The 18940-nt window shown below is 46.3% G+C and overlaps 1 protein-coding gene across 1 annotated transcript in view; it reads right to left on the bottom strand.

Moving 5' to 3' along the window:
• Positions 1-18940, bottom strand: part of LOC134392480 (unconventional myosin-X-like) — a 102835-nt gene that overhangs the window by 11604 nt on the left and 72291 nt on the right. The window contains exons 24-33 of the mRNA XM_063116844.1: positions 18775-18814; positions 16973-17758; positions 10745-10868; positions 9719-9962; positions 8728-8823; positions 7023-7116; positions 5449-5504; positions 3298-3440; positions 2312-2506; positions 248-405 (exon numbers count right to left, since the gene is read on the bottom strand). Coding sequence (XP_062972914.1) covers positions 248-405; positions 2312-2506; positions 3298-3440; positions 5449-5504; positions 7023-7116; positions 8728-8823; positions 9719-9962; positions 10745-10868; positions 16973-17758; positions 18775-18814 — 1936 coding nt within the window. The remainder of the gene's footprint in view (positions 1-247; positions 406-2311; positions 2507-3297; positions 3441-5448; positions 5505-7022; positions 7117-8727; positions 8824-9718; positions 9963-10744; positions 10869-16972; positions 17759-18774; positions 18815-18940) is intronic.

The following is an 18940-nucleotide window of genomic DNA, read 5'->3' as shown; positions in this document are numbered from 1 at the left end:
GGGTGCATGTGGCTGAAGAGAAGTTCACATAACTGCGTAGGTGCACATTTGACCATCCTAAAAGGCTGTGAACTAAGGAAGCAAGGCAGGCTCATTTGGCCTAGATGTCTTACGTCTGTGAGTGTGGGACACTGGCCAGGACCCTGTGTCTCAATATATCAAAGGAGACTGAATACATGGCTTCAGCCTTGCTTAGACACTGGCTAAAGCTCTTGCTTATTTGGGATTAAGACTTAGAGGCACTTACCCTAATGTCACGAATAAGTTGCTGTGTAGGTGTTTCAATGGGAACCTTGCTGTCAATAACTCCTTGGATGGCAGAGGCCCAGCGCATGGCTTCGTTCAATAGCTTGGTGTAGAGGCGGTAGGAGTGCTTTCGGCCATGCACAGTGATGTTCCAGTAGCCTGCCGGCACAAACAGAAGCAGGCAATGAAGATGACTCAACAGCCCCTTTCAGTAAAAGGAAATGACAACTGAAGCAGCGAAGTAGAAAGGTGGGAGAAGAAATAAGCCAGAACCTAGTGGCCATGAAGCCTACACTCTATCAACTGCTCATCACAATGCAGAGCTGTAAAGTGATCTCAAGTGGCAGGGCCAGCAGCCTTAAGAAGCAGCAAAATGACCTGTACAAAGCTACTGATATCCTTTTGTGTACCTCTCATTGCTTTGGAGTATTAGTTTAAACCCATTTGATTGGGTCTGGACCATCATTCATATTGTATGAAACACTATTTTGCGCCAAAGAAACCAGTGAGTCAAATGTTATGGTTTGTGGGATGCACGAGGTCAAGTCCAGGAAGTCTCTTCTGGCTTTACTAGCTATGAATTCACCTGACTGCACTTTACTGATAGAGCAGATTCATTTAAACACATGAAGCTGCCTTATGCCAAATCAGATATTTCTTCCATCTATCCCAGTATAGCAGCCTTCCCTAACCCGGTGCCCTCCAGATGTGTTGGACTGCAGTTCCCGTATTTCCCAGGCAGTCTGGCCAATGGTCATGCTAGCTGGAAATTAAGAGTGTTGCAGCCAACACAACTGGAAGGCACCAGGTCTGGGAAGGCTGCATTAAAGTCTGCTGTGATTAACGGCAGCTCTCTCATGCAGAGATTCTTCCAAGTACTGATGCCAGAGATTCTTTTAACTGGAGATGCTGGGAACTGAAACTGGGCTCCTGGACATCACCAATGGGCAACTTGTGGCCTGCATACAGCCCTCATTTCTCTATGATGACTTGCTGAGTATTGCACAACTACACCAGAGTCTCATGCCACCACTCAAAGAAATACCAGACTTTCATTGTTAGGAAAAACAACACTATAATAGTTGTAAAGCATGTGAGAGCTCCTGGAGAATAACATCATGTAAAGCACCCGCAAACTACCATGAATGAAGAATCACGAGCGCACAATAAATTCCTCATGTAGAAAGGTGCTCAGAGTCCTTCTCTGGCTCCTCTGAAAGGCTCTGGAGAGTTTATTTGCATTTATTACCATTTTACTGCACAGCTATAAATGTGTGGCATATTACTTTGTGTATTTATAATAGGGCACAAGCGTGACGACCTCTGCAGAGGTCTCCATCTTTTGCATGTAAAGTAGGGATTTTGCCAGTGCTCAGAGGCGACACGCAGGCACACATATCTGGAGCTGGCTAGATGGGTGTGTCCTAGGCACGAACACATTTACACGTATTCCTTCATGCTCATTCACTCACACAGAACCACATCCACCCACTTCCCCCTCTCCCCCTTCACACACTTACTTTTCATTCAGCTTTCCTCCCATGTTGAGTGGCAAAAAAGAGGCTCCTCTTTCTCCCAGCCTCTCATGGAAGGAAAGTGAGCTGCTAGGGCAGGAGCACTCTGCAGTGTTCCTGCGTTAGGATCATGCTTTCTATCTGTGCTAGACTGGGAGAAAAATATGCCTCTCCCCACCCCCCAGTACGGAAATTGCACTTGAACAAAGTGAAATTGGGGAGATGCCACAGACTGTCTTTCAGGGTTGGCGCCACAATTCTAATAATGCAGGGGAAGGGTGTTTTTTCCAGGCTGCAAAATTGCCAGCGAGGGGAACTTCGGGATGAAGTAGGATTCTGCTATACCACAGCACCACCAAATGGTTGTGTAACAGAACACATAGAAAGGCAGAGAAAGGAAACCCCCAGGGGAAAAAAACATGTGTAAAGGAGCCGATCTTAATCCCACAAAGAATCCAGAAGCAGAAGCCTCAGTAAAGTAGTGGTTTAAAGGCTCACATGGAAAAGCCCAGAGACACACAAACACACAGCCACCCTGACGAATTACTCACCAGTTTCTTTGAAGACTCTCTCATCAGGTTGGACCACAGAGCAGAGGCTGTTGAGCACCAGTGTCCCGAGCTTGGTGGCAGTACGCTCGGAAGACTTATAGTAGTCGAGGGCAGTGTTAGTCAGGACAAACCAGCGTTTCTTCACCTTCAGGGAAGAGGTCTTGCTGCTGCTCTGGACCTCCTTATGAAGCCAACCTGACAGGGAAGAAGAGGGACAACAGGGTTCATTGAGAGAGGCGGGTGGGGGGGGGGCTCTCCTATGAATCATCCTGCTACTGGTGATGCCCACCAATTCCCGTTCCTTCATACAGAAGAGGGGAAGGAGGAGACAAAATGAAAGCTAAATCCTCAGCTCTCTCAGCTTATTTTCTGGCTTCACAGTTTGAGTACTCATTTGTAAATAAATAGTTCACATGCTTTGGACCTATTCTCTCAGCCACCCTCTAAAACCAGAACTGAGGGGTGGGGTTGAAGCTGGGAGAGCAGCAGCTCACCTACAGCCACCTAGTGAATTCCTGGTGGAGATGAGATTTGCAGGGGAAACTGAAGCTCTCACACTCTTAGCCACGACACGGCATCAGCCCTCATTGCCATGGGCAGCAGCTGTATAGACCAACTGCTGGGGGATGCTTATTATCATTATTGCATGTTGGAAGACTAAACTTTGCCATTGCCATAGCGATGGCTATGGAGCTGCTTTCCAGGAAAATCCATCTTGCCCGGAGGAGGCAGGCTGTCTCAGGGCATCCACTTTGCTAGCCCGATAAAGGGCAGTAAATTGTCAATAATTTAGTTAGGGGTTTGTTTGTTTTACCACTATAGCAGGAGGGAGGGAGCCATTTAGATCCCCTGCCTCCAGCATCGCATGGTCTTTAGCCAGCCTTTCCCAACCTAGGGCCTCCAGATGTATTGAAGTCCAAGTGCCATAATTCCTAGTTATTTGCCAGGTTGGGGAAGGTGGTCTTTGGGCAACGTTACCCTTTTACCTCTCACAAGGAACTCCTGTCCATCGACCCTGGATTCGCCTTTGGGCTTCTGCAGGAGCGAGATCCAGTGATGCATCTCCTCGGGGATGTCACTGTTGCAGTGAATGACTCTATTAGCTGTGATGATCACAAAGGAGTTTGGCCTGCAAAAACATGGTGAAGGTGGGTCACCTAGTCCTCGCATGTTACCACAGCCAGCAGAATATAACAACAACAAAAACGTTATTTCTCTCCCATATGTTATATGTTCAATCCCTCCCCACCCATCCCTTTTAATCCAGACATTTCTTGATTGTGGAAGAGTACTGCTAAAGGAGTCTTTGCTGGAGCAGCCCATCAAAAGCTGGCAATGTTTAGTTTCTAGGAAGTGAGGTGCACCTCCCTTGCCCTGCTTGCAAGGGCTGGAGAGTAGGAAACATGCGTGTTCAGAGGGACACCTTTTTTAAAGCATATGGCAGGATATAACTTGAATTCCTTAATATTTGAATAAATAAAATAGTAGGAGCACCATCTGCATGAAGGCAGAATACTTACCCCACAGACTAACCATTTTTATAACTAAGAATTCTAGTTGGCTTCAGCCATGACACCGATCCCTGTCTAGTTATGTGTACAGCAATATCTTTGAGCATCATCAGACAAGTGTTTTATTGCATGCTCACAGGCCCTTCTGACCCCTCTCTGTCTGCCTCCCATGCATCTCCCGCTCTTTCTGGTCTTCTTTCCGTAACAAAATAAGACCCCAGTAAATCCAATTTGGGGTGGGGGTGGGAGAATCGAAACTTGGTGTCATTTCCTGCTGTGTGCAGGAAAAGCAGCACCATAAAAATGTCCACTGAATGGGCCACGTGATCTTTGTTTACTTCCTCTTTCTTCCCCATGTGAAGAAAGAGGAAGTATCATGGGACACAAGCGGGGTGGGGGGGGGGAAAGCAACAGTGGGGAATTGGGATTCCCCCCCCCCCGCCCCTGGAACGATGACGCTCTTCTTCTGAAGTATCTGTAGTATGTTACCCCCAGTATCAGAGGGAGTATGCCTGTCGGTACTGCCCTCAGGTGTCCAGCTTGTAGGCTTCCCATGGGGGGATCTGCTTAGCTGCTGTGGGAAAAGAATGTTGGATTAGACAACCCTTTCTTCTGATCCAACTTGGCTCTTCCGATGTTCTTAAAACAATGATCACTCCTATTACAGGTGCTTCACTTCTTCAAAAACCAGCCACCCTTTTAAGAGAACCAGCTAAAAAGGAACCTATGGGAAATGGGCTGGCCCTGCCCTAAAAACATTCACCAAGTAGAACGACAACTTGTGTTGACCCTTCCATGTTGAGGCAACTGAATGGTTGGCTAGAATATGTCTCCAACATTAAAACAGACTTAATATATTTAGACTTTAATAACGATGATGATGAAGAAGATGATGAAAATTTTCACAAATCCAACACTAAGCTGATTTCCTCTTCAACCAAAGAGGAAAAACATGTTATGAGTTTAAACAAGACAGAGATAGATTCTCGACTTTGCTTGCATTACACCACTTCTTCTCCAGATGCAACCTAAAAGGTGTGGAAGGGGGGCTCAATGTTAGCAGCTTCCAGAAAAAAAAACACCGTTCTGGAAGAGGCAATCATGAGCTGTGGAGTGATGGTGGGAAAAGCGTAAGGACACCCTCACTGTACTTCCATGTACTAGTCTGCAAATTATGGTAGGTATGTGGAGAAAGGCACCTCAAAGGTTGGCACGGTGCCATCCTGGTCCCAGGCAGCAATCTCTCTGCAGAGCACACAGTACATTAGCTCATAGGTCAGATGGGATAGAGACTGTTGCAAACACCATCCTGCAGTACGAAATAGCCAGAGTTCTCGAATCCTAACCCACTGCGAGTAGAATTTATTAAGAGGAAAGCAATTGCTCCAAGGATCTTTTGGCACAAGTGACCAGTCCCTAAAAATAAACACAGCCATTTGGGAGATATTTATACTGGGCAAAGGCATTTTAAGTAGCTCCTTATCTGTTGCATTTATATTTACCCAAATATGCAGCTGTGCTTTTCCTGTTACACAATTGTTGCTGTACCAAAAATATCTGAATGTTATAAATTAAAAAGCACATCAAATAAAATAATGAAATGAAATAAATGTGTCTCTATCCTACCTGTCAGGATTGTCAGAAGCACAGACAGAGTCAATGAGCCCCACATCCAGGGTTCCCTTTAAAATAACAAAAAATAAAATATACATAAAATCCAGTTCCCACCATTCTGACCACCAGTATATTGCAATTGAAAAATAGAGAATCCGTGATGGGGTGGTGGTGAGGGCAGTTAGACGCAGACTGGGTTCTTAATGACTGCGGTCACCAGGAGGCAGGGAACAAATTGAGTTCCTGAGTGCACCCGTCTACTTGTTCTTATAGGAATGAATTGCTGCCATTAATTTCTATGGTGAAAAATGAAAAGCACTATCCTTGTGGACAAAGTTGCAATGGGGGCAAAATCCATGAGCTCTGACACTGGGTAGACCAATGTGTGATGACTCTGCTTCTGCAAGGGGCAAGACATACAACATACTCCCCAGGGGACATTATACAAACTTCCCCACCATATATTCACAATGTCAGAACGATAATGCATGCACGTGCACATGTACACACACACACACACACATTAATGTCATTAATCTCTGGAGAAATCTATTTCAGGTTGTGGACAATGGCTTCCCTCCAGGGAATGTAGCATTCAACTGGAAGCAGGGAGAAAGGGTTCCTCAAGGGAAGAGGTACCAACTAGTGAGGAGTTATTGGGAAGCATCCAGTGGGACCACTCCAGCTCTGCTGGTTCTGTTACACTCGCAGGACCCACTACTTGCACAACAAGGCTCTGACGCTTCTAAGTATGAACCACGGAAATGAGCAGAAACACTAGTCTCTGAATTAGGAGGGGTCAGCAGAGCTCCCTTCATTTACAATTTCAGATTTGGAATGTGGTTCTTCCCACACAGATCCTACCACACCCCAATGATTAGCAGTGATCAGCACAGTTCCTGTATAGCATGCAAATGACAGACTTGCTGATTCAATGATCTGACATTCATAAACCCTTCTGTCTGCAAAGTTCCTTAACATACCAGTATATCTTCAACCAGTATCCGGGATGAAATTTTAAAATCCCACCATCTCACTCTAATTCGATTCTATAGTTCCTGTGAACTGTGATCCCTTTACAATCTCCGTTGCCTTGCTGTTAAGGCCCAGTGGAAACCCCTTTACTCCCACTTGCTTAAATACCAACGTATAGTTCCTACCTCTTGCCTGCTCCCCAATTTCAACAGGCATTGACTTGTTATGCTGTCCTTGATTAAATTATTCTCTTTACCCAAATCTTGCCTCAGGCCCATCCTCCTCCCATCAATCACCATGTCTGCCTGCCCTCAAACTAGCCAAAGGCATCATATCCTTCAGGCATCCTCCTTCTATACCAAACTCAGCCTCCTACCTTGCTTTCTGTAAAGTGGCATAGCTGGGTAGGGGGTTATAGCAGTTATCATCCAACACCTTTGGAAGGCACCAGGTTGGGGAAAGCTATTGTAAAGGCTGCCCATTAATATCTCTCCTACTTTTGGACCACAGTGATAGCAAGCAGGAGAAAACATCCATTATCAGCTGCCTAACAGCCAGAATATTACATAACTAAAATCTCTAGCTCTGGGTTCCAACTGATTGCCACTCACCACAGCATTCTTTGGGTTGGCTTGTTCATCCTGCATCTCCCTCAGTTGTTGCTCTGTGGCGCTGTGCACGTGGCTCAGGACATTAAACCAGTCACTGTTGGAAAAAAGAAAACCAGAATTCACTTGTGTGGCCAGCACAACTGGGTTTTAGAAAGTGACCAGTTCAATGGATCATACCACCAATGTTGTGGCATTATCCGCCTCGAATGTAGCATATTAAGTAAATCAGGCAGGTGGGCATATTGTCATCTATGGAAACCTATATAAGGAGCTGCTTTATACTAACAAGACCACTGAAGGAGATCATACATTGCCTAGTATTATCTACACAAGGGTTGGAAAGACTTTCATTTTTGCAGGGTCTCCTTTATTTTTTGTTTTAAATTAGAATCCTGAAGTCCACAAACCGGAGGCAGGTGCAAAATAGTGGCTCAGCTGAGTAGATAGATGCTTGCAAAGCATTAAGAAACAGGGTGCCTATAAACACAAGCTCAGCCCAGGAATTTGTGATCAGAACCAGAACCAAACTCACAAGTCCTTCCACCCAAAACCTCTCTTGTGGTTCTTTTTCAGCTATCTAATTTGGGGGCCAGGGCAAGGGGAGCTTTTTACATGTTGCTCTTGTTAGACAGCTGGGAGTCAGAAGCCCTTGCCGATCTACTGCAAAGCAGCCAGAGATCTACCAGTAGATTCCAGTCTATTTTCTGCCATTTGACCTATGCTGAATGACGGTGATTCTCAGCAAGCTCCGCTACCCAAGACCCTTTAGAGGGATTGAATCTGGATCAATCAATATGCAATGCATGTGCTCTCCTGCTGGGCTGTGTCCCTTTCTCTGCCAGAGAAATAAATGCCAGCAGATTTGTATCGCAGTTGCTGCTTGGCATCAGCAATGGAACAAAGTGCTGGACTGGGAAACTGACTGCATAAACAATCAGAATGTGTGGGTTCTCTCTGGCTCAAGCTGTTCTGAACGTTGCAACTTGGGCTGCAATCTGATGCTACAACCTGGAACCACTGGGTTTGGAAGAGTCAAAAAGGCCATTGGCACACAAGCCTCTGCCAATTAATCCACAACAACCCTCTGAGGTGGGCTAGGCTAGAGAGTGACTGGCCAAAGTCACCTAATGAGCTTCATGGCAGGGTGAGGGTCAGTATCCAGGTCTCCCCAGTCTCAATCCAACACTCTAACCACTACACCACACTGGTTTTCTCCCATCCAGACCACAGGATACCACAATCAGAAAGCAGATCCAACACAGGAAGGAACCAATGGAGTAAGCAGCTCCAGATGGCACAAGCTCCATCCAACAACAACAACAACAACAACAACAACACACACACACACACACACACACACACACCTTCCATCACAGTCAGTTGTTCAGATTCTCACAGAATTTGACATTCATTCTAATTGTTTTCTGATACTTGAATGGTGATGTGGTAACAGTTACCATGGAAATTTACACGTCCATCTTGGCAGGGGTTAGAAGTTTCCAATATTAGTTTCAAACACACCTGTCAATACTCACACCTGGAGTTACAACATTAGGCTGCCAGCTTGTCTTATTTGGAAACAGGAGGATCTTACAATAGTATAAAATGGGGGGGGGGGGGGGAAACAACTTGTGTCTCCAGGCAGGGATAGGAATTGTGGAGCAAGCACTTTGGAGAAACACACACCTGCTCTTGCATCCCTTACCTGGCATCCTCTGGTGACTCCGCCACTATGTGGTAAACCCGGTCGCTTGTCACAATATCAAGGGCATTCTCTTTCTCATGAATATCCACAATCTCCCTGAAAAAGAGCCAGCGATAAGAACTAAGATGCCAAGGCTGTTCAACAAAGTTGGGCCACTCTCCCATTGGCCTGCTTAGCATCCATCGCTTCCTGTGATCTTATGGATGTACTTCAGAACATCCTCTCTGGCGACACCAAACAACAAGTAACAGCATCCAAATATGAAGGCTAGCGACAGACTGGGGCGGTGGGTGTGACTCCCTACTACATCTGGAGAGCACCGGGTTGGAGAAGGCTGGGCTAACGAACCCAAGAGGCAGGCAGTGACCATTTAAGAGAGACCTGATGGGGAAAGGGGGAGGAGTGAGCCAGGTGTCCCATTAGGAGCATCAGACCCCACAGAGACAAATGTGGGGCAAAACTGGCTCACAGAAAATGTCCTATAATCAGCTCTAAAGCAACGTTACCCTGCATGCATGACAGACACTGAAGCATGAAAGACAACCTTCACACTCAGATCACAGGGCTCAAAGGCATCTTCCCTCACAGCCTTTGAGCCTGCATTCAAGCATCCTGGGATTTGCTTCCTGAACCATTTGCTCTCAAGAGCCAGGTTGTTGTTGGGGGTGGGGGGGGTTGTTTTCTGCCATTCCAACAACAGCTGGAGAGGGACCCAGGGGGATAAGAAGTCTGGAGAATTGGCCCTGCCTTGTTTCCCTAGGGTGGAGAGACATCATATTTATTAACATTTATTTGTTACATTTATATTCTGTCTTTCCTCCAAGGAGCTTAAAGTGGTACACATGATTCTCCTCTTCTCCTCTCCATTTCATCCCTCACAACAACTCTGTGAGGTAGGTTGGGCTGACAGTGAGAGATCAGTCCCAAAGTCCCAGTCCAACACTCTAACCACTACACCTCACTGGCTCTCATAGATCATAGGTTTCCATACTTGGCCTTTCGGACGTCAATCGTCCCTTTCAGCTTCTCTTCACTGTCATTCTCAAAGTACATCAGCTTGGCCTCTCTCAGCACGAACCAGCGCCGTTTCCAGTTCCGCCGAGATAGCGTGGACATGCCTCCTCCTTTCTTGTAAAGCCAGCCTGACTTCAAGGCCTCTTGCTTTGCTCGGAACCACATGAAGGCCTCGTTCTTCAACACACACCAACGCCGTCTCCAGGGGTTCATCAGGCCCCCTTGCAGGGAAGAGAAGAGACATTGTCAAAGTTGCTGTAGCACCTGAATGTCCCCTATTTATGCCCCACCAGCCCTTGAGAAGACACCAGCATGTTTACATTCATGACCTTAGCCATAACAGTTCCCTGAAAAAATGAAATCTCTCCTGTAGAGATAAGAACAACAATCATATGCTATTAAGACGGAATGTAAATGGCCGATATAAAAATGGAAAGTTATCAGCTTCAGGCACTCCCTCTTCTTCCCATGTCCACAATGCACAGGCCTCGTGCAGATTATCACGTCTGAGGAAACAGCAGCAATGTTGCCATTCGTGTTATAGTGAAACTAACCCCGATCCTGGTAACTCTGCGAGTGTTATGGAAGTCTTGCAGCCAAACAAGGCAGTGGGCAGGGTATATGATTTTGATTCAAATCTTCTCAGCTACGAAGCTCACTGTGTGCTCCTTGGGCAAATTTCTGTTTTTCAGCCTGACCTGTCTCACAGGGTGGTTGAGAGGATAAAAAGGGATAGCCCCCATGTATACTGACTCTGATCTCCTTGGAGAAAGGGATGGATATAAATATGACACACAATTCTGAAACTGGAATTTGGGTGGTGGTGGTGGTGGTGGTGGGTGGAATGGTCTCATCAGGCAACATCTGTAACTGCTCAAAAGCATACACATCATCATCACAGGCGCGCTAGCTATGCCTGAATGGTAAGGGGAGGAGATTTTTTGGAGGAGATTAGGGAGCCAGAGCAAGGTGTTCACCTTCTGGGACTGACAAAGCTGCTTACCCTTCATGTAGAGATAGCTGTGGAAATAGGCTGGCCCTGACCCATTGAGTACGGTGACCCGGCTGATGCAGAATTCTTCATCCGTGTCCATATAAGCATCTCCTTCATCCTCACTATCTAGAAACTAGGGACAAAAACAACGATTACCTTCTCAAAAGCAAAACCTTCATAACACGGCAACTACAAAGCCTTCAGATTTAGACCACCCTCTTCAAATAGTCCTATCAAACCTCTGCTACCAGTGTGGGATAGTGGCTAAAGTGTCAGACTGGGAGTCAGGAGATCAGGGTCCTAGTCCCCACTCGGCCATGGAAACCCACTGGGTGACTTTGGGCCAGTCACAGACTCTCAGCCCAGCCTAGCTCACAGGGTTGTAATAACAGACTGAACTGGCCAGATATGATGGTAACCATATACTAGATGTTTTCATGGCACAAAGAGTCTAAAGTGGGCAAGTAACTTCAAGGCCAAGGCCAAATACCTTCCTACTATCCCAACGTGTGACCTTTGGCCTCCAACTCCATTTCAGAATTAACTGTTTTAAATATCTTTCTTCTATTGCAACAGACCAACCTTCTCCCAACCTGCTGACTTCCAATGACCATGATCCTTGGAGGATAATGGGACCTGTACTCCAACACATGCGGAAAGCACCATGCTGAGGGTGGCAATGTGCACCCCCCCACACACTGCATCTCATTTCACAACCTTCATCTCTGCCATTCCCACAGAGAAACCTGTTCTGCCCTCCCTCACCCAGTCAACACTGCATGTGCAGTTGTTGCTGCTTTAAAATCAATAGAACACAGAATGGTCCCCGCAGCAGATCACATAAAAACAAAGCTACTGGCATGCACACGCTCTAACTAACTAGCTAACTAACACACACACACACACACACACACACACACACACACACACACACAGAGTCAGCACAAAGGGAGTGCCGTGACAGGGGTGAGGGGTGGGGGTGGGGAGGTGAATCAAGTTATTGAACAATGACAGGGATGTAGTTCAACTTTTGAGATGGCATTTTTGGTAGGCAAAAAGGGACAGACAAGTTGTGTCCTATTGGGGCATACTCTTCATATTAAAAAGACCCTCAAATCATTCCCTTCTCGTCCCCCAGTATAGCCACAATTGCAAATAAAATGTTCTAAGGCTTGCTGCCTTGCTTGTGTGACCCTCTTTTATAGGTCCCACCATAGAGAAGGACTTTTGTTGATTCCAGTTCTTCTGACCCTCCTGCTTACCCTATGCTCAGTGAATCTTGCCAGCAACATCTCTTGAGCTTAGCTTGCTGCCTTTCCAACAACCCTCTGCATGGAGTGATTGAAAGAACATCTTATAATACTTCCTTGAGGGGTTGTGCTAGTGATACACAAACATAAACACCACGCACACCTGTTTTGCTATGCTTAAGCAGACACATACAAATAATGGCATGGAAGGAAATATGTATGGGCTGTAGGTTATATCCAAACAAACCAAGCTACTTCCAGGATTGCCTGACATCTGGATTGTGAGCCCTTAGAGATCTCTTTAAAGGGAATAAACACTGCAGAGCACCACATAATCATAGGGGCTTTTTTTAATGTTGCAGATAGAGCTGGAAAAGCAAACAGCCAGAAACAGTAGTAAGATTTGATAAGGACAACTTGGCAAAGAAATGTACCACTTGCCTGATAGGCAATATATTTCTTTGCCAAGTTTTCATTCGACCTACAAGGGGAAATGCTAGGCTGGATATGGTTTTGGCAAGTAACAATGATATATTAAGGCAGGAATCCCCAATCTTTTTTGGGTGGGTACATCTGGAATTTTGAGTCGTAGATACTTTCACAAAATGGTGCTATTAAGGGGGCTTGCCCCTTCATAAAATGGCTACCACAGTGTACATGACTAGCCACAAATGCTCAGTTTCCAGAAGGAAAACTGGTGAGACTGAAAGGGGGAAAAACTGAGCTCAAAACACAAAATCACACTTGTGAGCCCAAATAAACACGGTCCTGGAGGGCAGCACTTTGCTTTGCAGCATGCTAGCTTACTAGTTAAATAAAAAGTTTATTAATAAAATAAAAATCAGAAAGGGTAGGGTATCTGGCAGACACCAAGAGGGGTGTCCATGGATACATTGGTGCCCACAAGCATCCCGCTATGGGAAGGAGAGAAAGAGATATTTCCAAGTGATCATGCAAAGACTGAATTTCACCTTTTCAAAAAACAAACTTTATGAAATCAAACAGGTTAGATAGCAAGGTGAGTTAGGTAAAGGAACTTTAGATTTAAAGATATTCCAGTTACCTTTAGCCAACTACACACAGCCCAGTGAAAAGGCTGCAGATACAGTGATCGTGAAGGATTGGCTTGAGATCTGAGGGAAAGTGCGGCATGCCACTCTGTTCTTCTGAGCCCAACCCATGGGCGGGCTCTGATCCACTGAAAGTGGTCAGCTGACCACCACCCTGCGTCTATCTATCACAGGGCCTTGGCCTGGGCAACAGCACTTTCTGAACATTGAACCTGGACATTCCTTGTCAAATGTTACTCCAAGCCGTCTCTAGCCCAAAACATAGGACGTACAGATGTGTTTTCTAGAGGATATAGAGGCTGCATTCAGATGTCACTTTAAATCATGATGGGTTAATAAGCTATGCATAGTAGCTTATTTTTTAAATAAGCTACTGTTATCCCCCATACGATCAGACAAATAAGCTACTGTGAGCAGCTTACTAAGCTACTGTGTGCAATTTGACTCATCCTCCTGTCCTGCTGCAGTCCTCCCGCCCAAACAGTGGCGCTGTTTCACCTCTGAAGCCCTGGAGGTTCACAGGATCAGGACAAAACTTCATATACAGCCTTCCTCAGTCAGGAGACACCCGATCCACCATCGAACCCCTGCACAATGGGCATCTTCAGACAGGGCATTTCCCCCTGAGATTTACCACTTCTTCCTGTTTTGGATTCTTTTGGGGATTTAAATGGGGTCTTTATACAGCCAGGTTTTCTTTTTATGCATAACTCTATATGCCATTTGCAAGGGTGGGTGGAGCCTTGCAGGATGTTATCGGTTGTCCACCCCTCTGGCATCTCAGTGTGCAACGAAACACTTCCTCACAAGTTCAGAAGTCTGCGTCGTTGGAGTTCCATCCTCCCCTCCTCCCCCGCGCAAGTCTGTTATGTCCCTGTGAAAGCAACAGTAACGTTTATACACTGGGAGAGGGGATTGTGTTGAAGGGGGTTGCACTTCTCTCCTGCGTGTGCACACGTGGGGATTGAATAGAAAGGGCTAAAAGTTTTCCAAGCAGCACATGCAGGGAGATGTCTATATGTGGGGGAAGCCCCCAGGGTGGCTCCACAGTGGCGCTGTGTGGTTTATACGATGCAGAAGCCACTGTGGAGCCATTCCAGGTCTTTCCCCCAAAGCTCTGAAATTAAAAAGTCAGGGACTTACCTGGCTTTTTTCTCTGGAGTGAGATGACAATGGCACGTCTGCCGTTTGTTGCCACTCCAGAGTCGTGGCAGAGCTGTGGCCAGCCAGATGGCTGATTATCACCATCTGCCCAGACAGGGGAGAAGGAGTGGGCCAGCAAGCCAAATGGCTGCTGAAACACATCCGTGCTTCTCCAGAGTGGGGAGAAGGAAATGCTTGGTGGGGTAAAAATATGTAAAAAAAAATGTGGAGGGACGCAGGGACACGTTTGTGCAGCGACGCACAGTGGCGCAGTGGTGGCCCCTCCGCTTCTGATGCAAACCCCGCACTTACTCCTTAGTGTGGGGACAACCCCGCAGGAGCGCAAGCGTGGGGTTTTGGGGGGCTCGCGGCACCAATGCGTCATCGTCAAGTCAGCCCCCAGAGCAGCCCCCATCACATTGCTAAGCATCGATTCTCCGCAAGTTCGGTATTGTCCCTGTAAGAGCGTCTGTGCAGCTATGGCCAGGCTTCCCAGCCATGCGATTTCTCTCCCATCTGAAAACACTCTAAAAGCAACAGTAACACTTTTCTCGTTTGAGAGGGGGATTAAATGGAAATGTGTTGCATCTGCTCACATCCATTGCAACCACCATCCCCCTCTCCATTGCCCATCTGCTTAAGCATTCCTGAAATACGGAGCCGAGCAGGAGCGGAGGGGCAGAGACAGTCCCAAGTGACCCTCGTCAGCACTGACTCAACAACGCTGCACTGCTCAGCACCCGTCCACACAAAGCAGGACCGTGGGAGTTTGCAAGATCAGGACCAAACTTCATAGACAGCCTCCTCTACTAAGGAGGCACCTGATGCACTATGAAAACCTGGCAAAAAACCGAGGTGCACCAAAAAGCGGGAGACGTCAATAACACTGTGGGGGCTTGCAGGATTGGGACCAAACCTCGTAGCCTGCCTCCTCTACACTGCTGGCTTGGTCCACTTAACATGTTCCTAATCAGTAAGTCAGCAAACAGCAGAGCAGCAGTTGTTTTAACTGCTCTTGCCATACAGCTCTGTAGCCAGCCAAAATTACCCACTGTGACCACTACAAAACACAATAACCCATGATGGGTTAAATAGCCCACTCTGCAGACCATGGGTTATCAGAGTGGGTTATTTTGGCCAAATAAGCCATCATGGGTTAAACATTTTAAGGCTTAATCATGGTTTATCTTGTCATCTGAACACAGGCAGAATGCCAGGGAGAGTCTTGGGTGTGTGTGTGCAATTATCTTGCCATTGCCCTCTATATTTATTTTATTTTATTTTGCAATGGCGGGGGAACTCTACCATCAAAAGAACATCTGTTTTATCTTGGCTCTGCAGAATCCTCAGATCAGTCACACATGGACTGATCAAATTTGGAAATAGGATACTGAACCTTTTTTTTAAACAATTGGTTTGCTGAATAATATCTCATCCTTGCTTTGAAATATAGTTTCCAAAGAATTTCTTTTTAAAATCACCCCCAAATGAAAAGCTTCACACCATGAGAAGGCATGTGAGTAGGGGATTTGTTTTGTATACAATTAATTATGTACAACAATATTCAGCAGGTAGCCAGCCATGTCACTATCTCAGATTCCACACAGCAATTGCGATATACTACTATCACACCAGCTACAAAATATTGTGTTTTAAATGCTTGGAAAACACAGTATCCTCACGCAACCTTGAGGGAAAATTTGCAGAACAAATGGAAAACATACGTGCATTTATAGAGTGTATACGCATATGTGCAAATGTGCACAGACACACAGACACACAAATAGTTGTGTAAATGTCCTTAGTAGAACATGGGAAAGTACAACACAGCAGAAACATATGATACAGGACCTGTCACATAAGTAAAGTAACCAGTAGGGTGAAGGCAAAATGACATATTGGGTTTAACAAGTGGTTTTTTGGGGTGTGTTTAAATTATTATTTGCATCGTATCTTTCTTCCGTTATGGAAGTCAACGCAATATAGACAGAAACGTAGGAAGCTGCCTTGTACTCTGTTAGTCCATCTAGTCCAGTATGTCCATACTGACCAGCAGCGGCTCTCCAGGGTTTCAGGCAGGGTTCTTTCCTAGCCCTGGCTGGAGAATCTAGGGGTTGAACCCGGGACCCTCTGCATGCAAGGCAGGGCCTCCACCACTGAGCTACAACCCCTCACAGTGTACATGGGAATCCTAGGACATCTCTTTCCCAGGTGTTCCCCACACCCAGAACTGCTCAGTGTCATCAAAGCTTTTGCTTCTTGTGCCTTCAGACCGTGCCCTGGTACTAGGAGCAAATGGGAAAACTTTCAAAGCCAGCTTGCAAGAGGTCAGAAGTGGAGTTATTTAAGAAACAAATCTTGGGACTTATTTTATTTGCTACTTTTTTTTTAAAGCAACCTGTATTGCTAGCGGGGGCATGTGGATGAAATTTGCCAACAACACCAAGCTGGGAGATATCCACAAGGACTAGAGAGTTATGCTAGATGAAAGTGGGTGGTCCTATGCATGTGAGCAACATAAATGGCTTAACTAGTGTGATGACAAAATACAATGGCTTTGAATTTGGGCAGGTGATTTCCTGCTAGTCTTCTGGTCTAAAGATGAAGGCCAAGAAGTTGTTAAGAAGACAAACCACTTTCATTCCCAAGGAGGATGTTAATTAGAAACACAAGAGCACAAGGAAGTGCCAAACGCACACAGGCAAGATAAAAGGAAAGAATACTTCCAGCTTAAAGCGAGATCTATTTCCTGCATAAAGGCAAAAGAGGCTCACCGAGTCCAAGCTTCCGCGGTTGGAGTTCATGCTGTTGCTCTGAGAATGACGCAAGGCCTCCTCCCCGTTCAGCGGCTCAGCCGACGTGCTGCCAACATCTCCACTGCCATCAAACTCATCGTGGTCATAGTCTGACTCCACATCTGGAGGCAAGCTGTAAATGGGGTCTTCCGCCTCCCCGTTGTCGCTCTGCAGGATTTCCGAGACAGTGTGGTAGATGCTTTCCACGTGCTGCTTCTGGGGGCTTGCAGGTCTCTCTGTAGGAAGATCCAGAGAGGAGGCCTCCCCACCTTCTCCCTCCCCAGGCAGCGGCATGTTTGGAGACGCATCTTCCTCAGAGTAGTAGTTATCGCTGGTTCTGGTGCTGCTGTCCTGGTTCAACAAACTCGGGCTAGGAACTGGTGGGCCCTCTTCATCAGCAGGGAAACCTTCATCTTCTTCTTCTTCAGCCAGTGGAGCCACAAGGCTGCACTCAATGTTGAGAGTCCCTTCGTTGGAAAGGGAACGCTCCAAGCCCTGCACACTCTCGTCCAGGTTCCCAAAATCCAGCAGCTCCAAGAACTCCTGCGCGACCCTGGACGCTTCCTTCTCCAGCCTCTGTATCTCTTCTTCCCGTTGCCGCTTTATCTCGTTCTTGGTGTTTTCACAGGTGATGGAGATGTGGTCCGTCTTCTGCTGCCACTGCAGCTTCTCAATCTCCCTTTCCAGGCGCAAAATCTCCTCCATTTGACGCTGCTCCTCTTCCTGCAATGGCTGGTCCTCCTCTTGGGTCCTGAGCACTTCCATCTGGTTCAAAAGAGAACAACTTTTACAAGTTTGCCTTAATGGTCAACAGGTCTGAGAAATTGGGAGCTGACCTGGTGGCCAAGTGGTGCTTCATTTCCTGAGCACACAACACTTCTTCAGTCAAACTCTTCCAAGACTCAACACAACGTTTTTTAAAATCCACCCCCCCAAAAAAAGTGAAGGTGGTTTGAAAGAGGATTCCTGTGCATGATGTGAACATTCATACTACTTTCAATCTCTGGAACATTACTGTTAGTATTGTTTAAAAAGCCAGCAAAACCCATTTTTCCAGAGGCAACTGTGGGACAAAGGGAGTATGTATGTGTACTCTATATCACGGGAACCAATGCCTCTCTCTGTCTCACACACACACACACACACAGAACACTCCCAACTCTCTCAAAAATGACTGTCTCTAGACTTAGGACAATGGCTTGGATTCAAAGGTGCCGTTCCATTCCCAGCAATTGTCCTGTGCAGAGAAATTCCTTTGATCCAGCAGAGGCTCCCTTTAACAAAGGGGTTGAGGAGGTGATCTTTGAATGCTTCTCCTACAGTCTACTGTCCCCCTGAAATTGCTATTTGGCTTGTTATCCATGAGAGCTTCTCTCCATAGCCAAAGAGCAGCTGGGTGTGCATGTAGGTGTGTGGATTTTCGACATGACTATGGCGCAGAAGAAAAGGGTTTAAATCCCCTCCCCAAATGCCATAGCCCTGATTACGCTCACACATGCACATGGCTGCTATTTATACTTGTAAAAAGTAACTCAAATTGAAATGATGCAATTAGCGCCACAACTAGTTTGGCCCTAAGGGTGGTAAAGTGTAATCTAGACAGAGGACATCATCACAATAATATAACATACACAAACAGTGCCTTGAATTAGTCCAGCCTTCCCTAACCAGGTGCCCTCCAGATGTATTGGACTACAACTCCCAACATCCCCAGCCAGCATGGCCAATCTAGTTCAACACATCTAAAGAACCAGAAAGTGTGAGACACCAATGAAACGTACCTGAGCCATTTGCAGTGCTGCTTCCAGCTGCTCCTTTTCTCTATTCAAAACAAGACACAAACTCATCAATAAAATTCGCAGCCCAGCTTGGTAGGGTTTGCACGAGGAACTAAGAGTCGCTCACACAGAGCTCCACTGCGTTCTTTTTGCATCTGCTAGGGCTGAA

The sequence above is a fragment of the Elgaria multicarinata genome, chromosome 2 (assembly GCF_023053635.1).
Source record: "Elgaria multicarinata webbii isolate HBS135686 ecotype San Diego chromosome 2, rElgMul1.1.pri, whole genome shotgun sequence".
Taxonomy (NCBI): domain Eukaryota; kingdom Metazoa; phylum Chordata; class Lepidosauria; order Squamata; family Anguidae; genus Elgaria; species Elgaria multicarinata.
The sequence above is the reverse complement of the archived record's forward strand: the minus strand, read 5'-3'. Positions and strand labels throughout refer to the sequence as shown.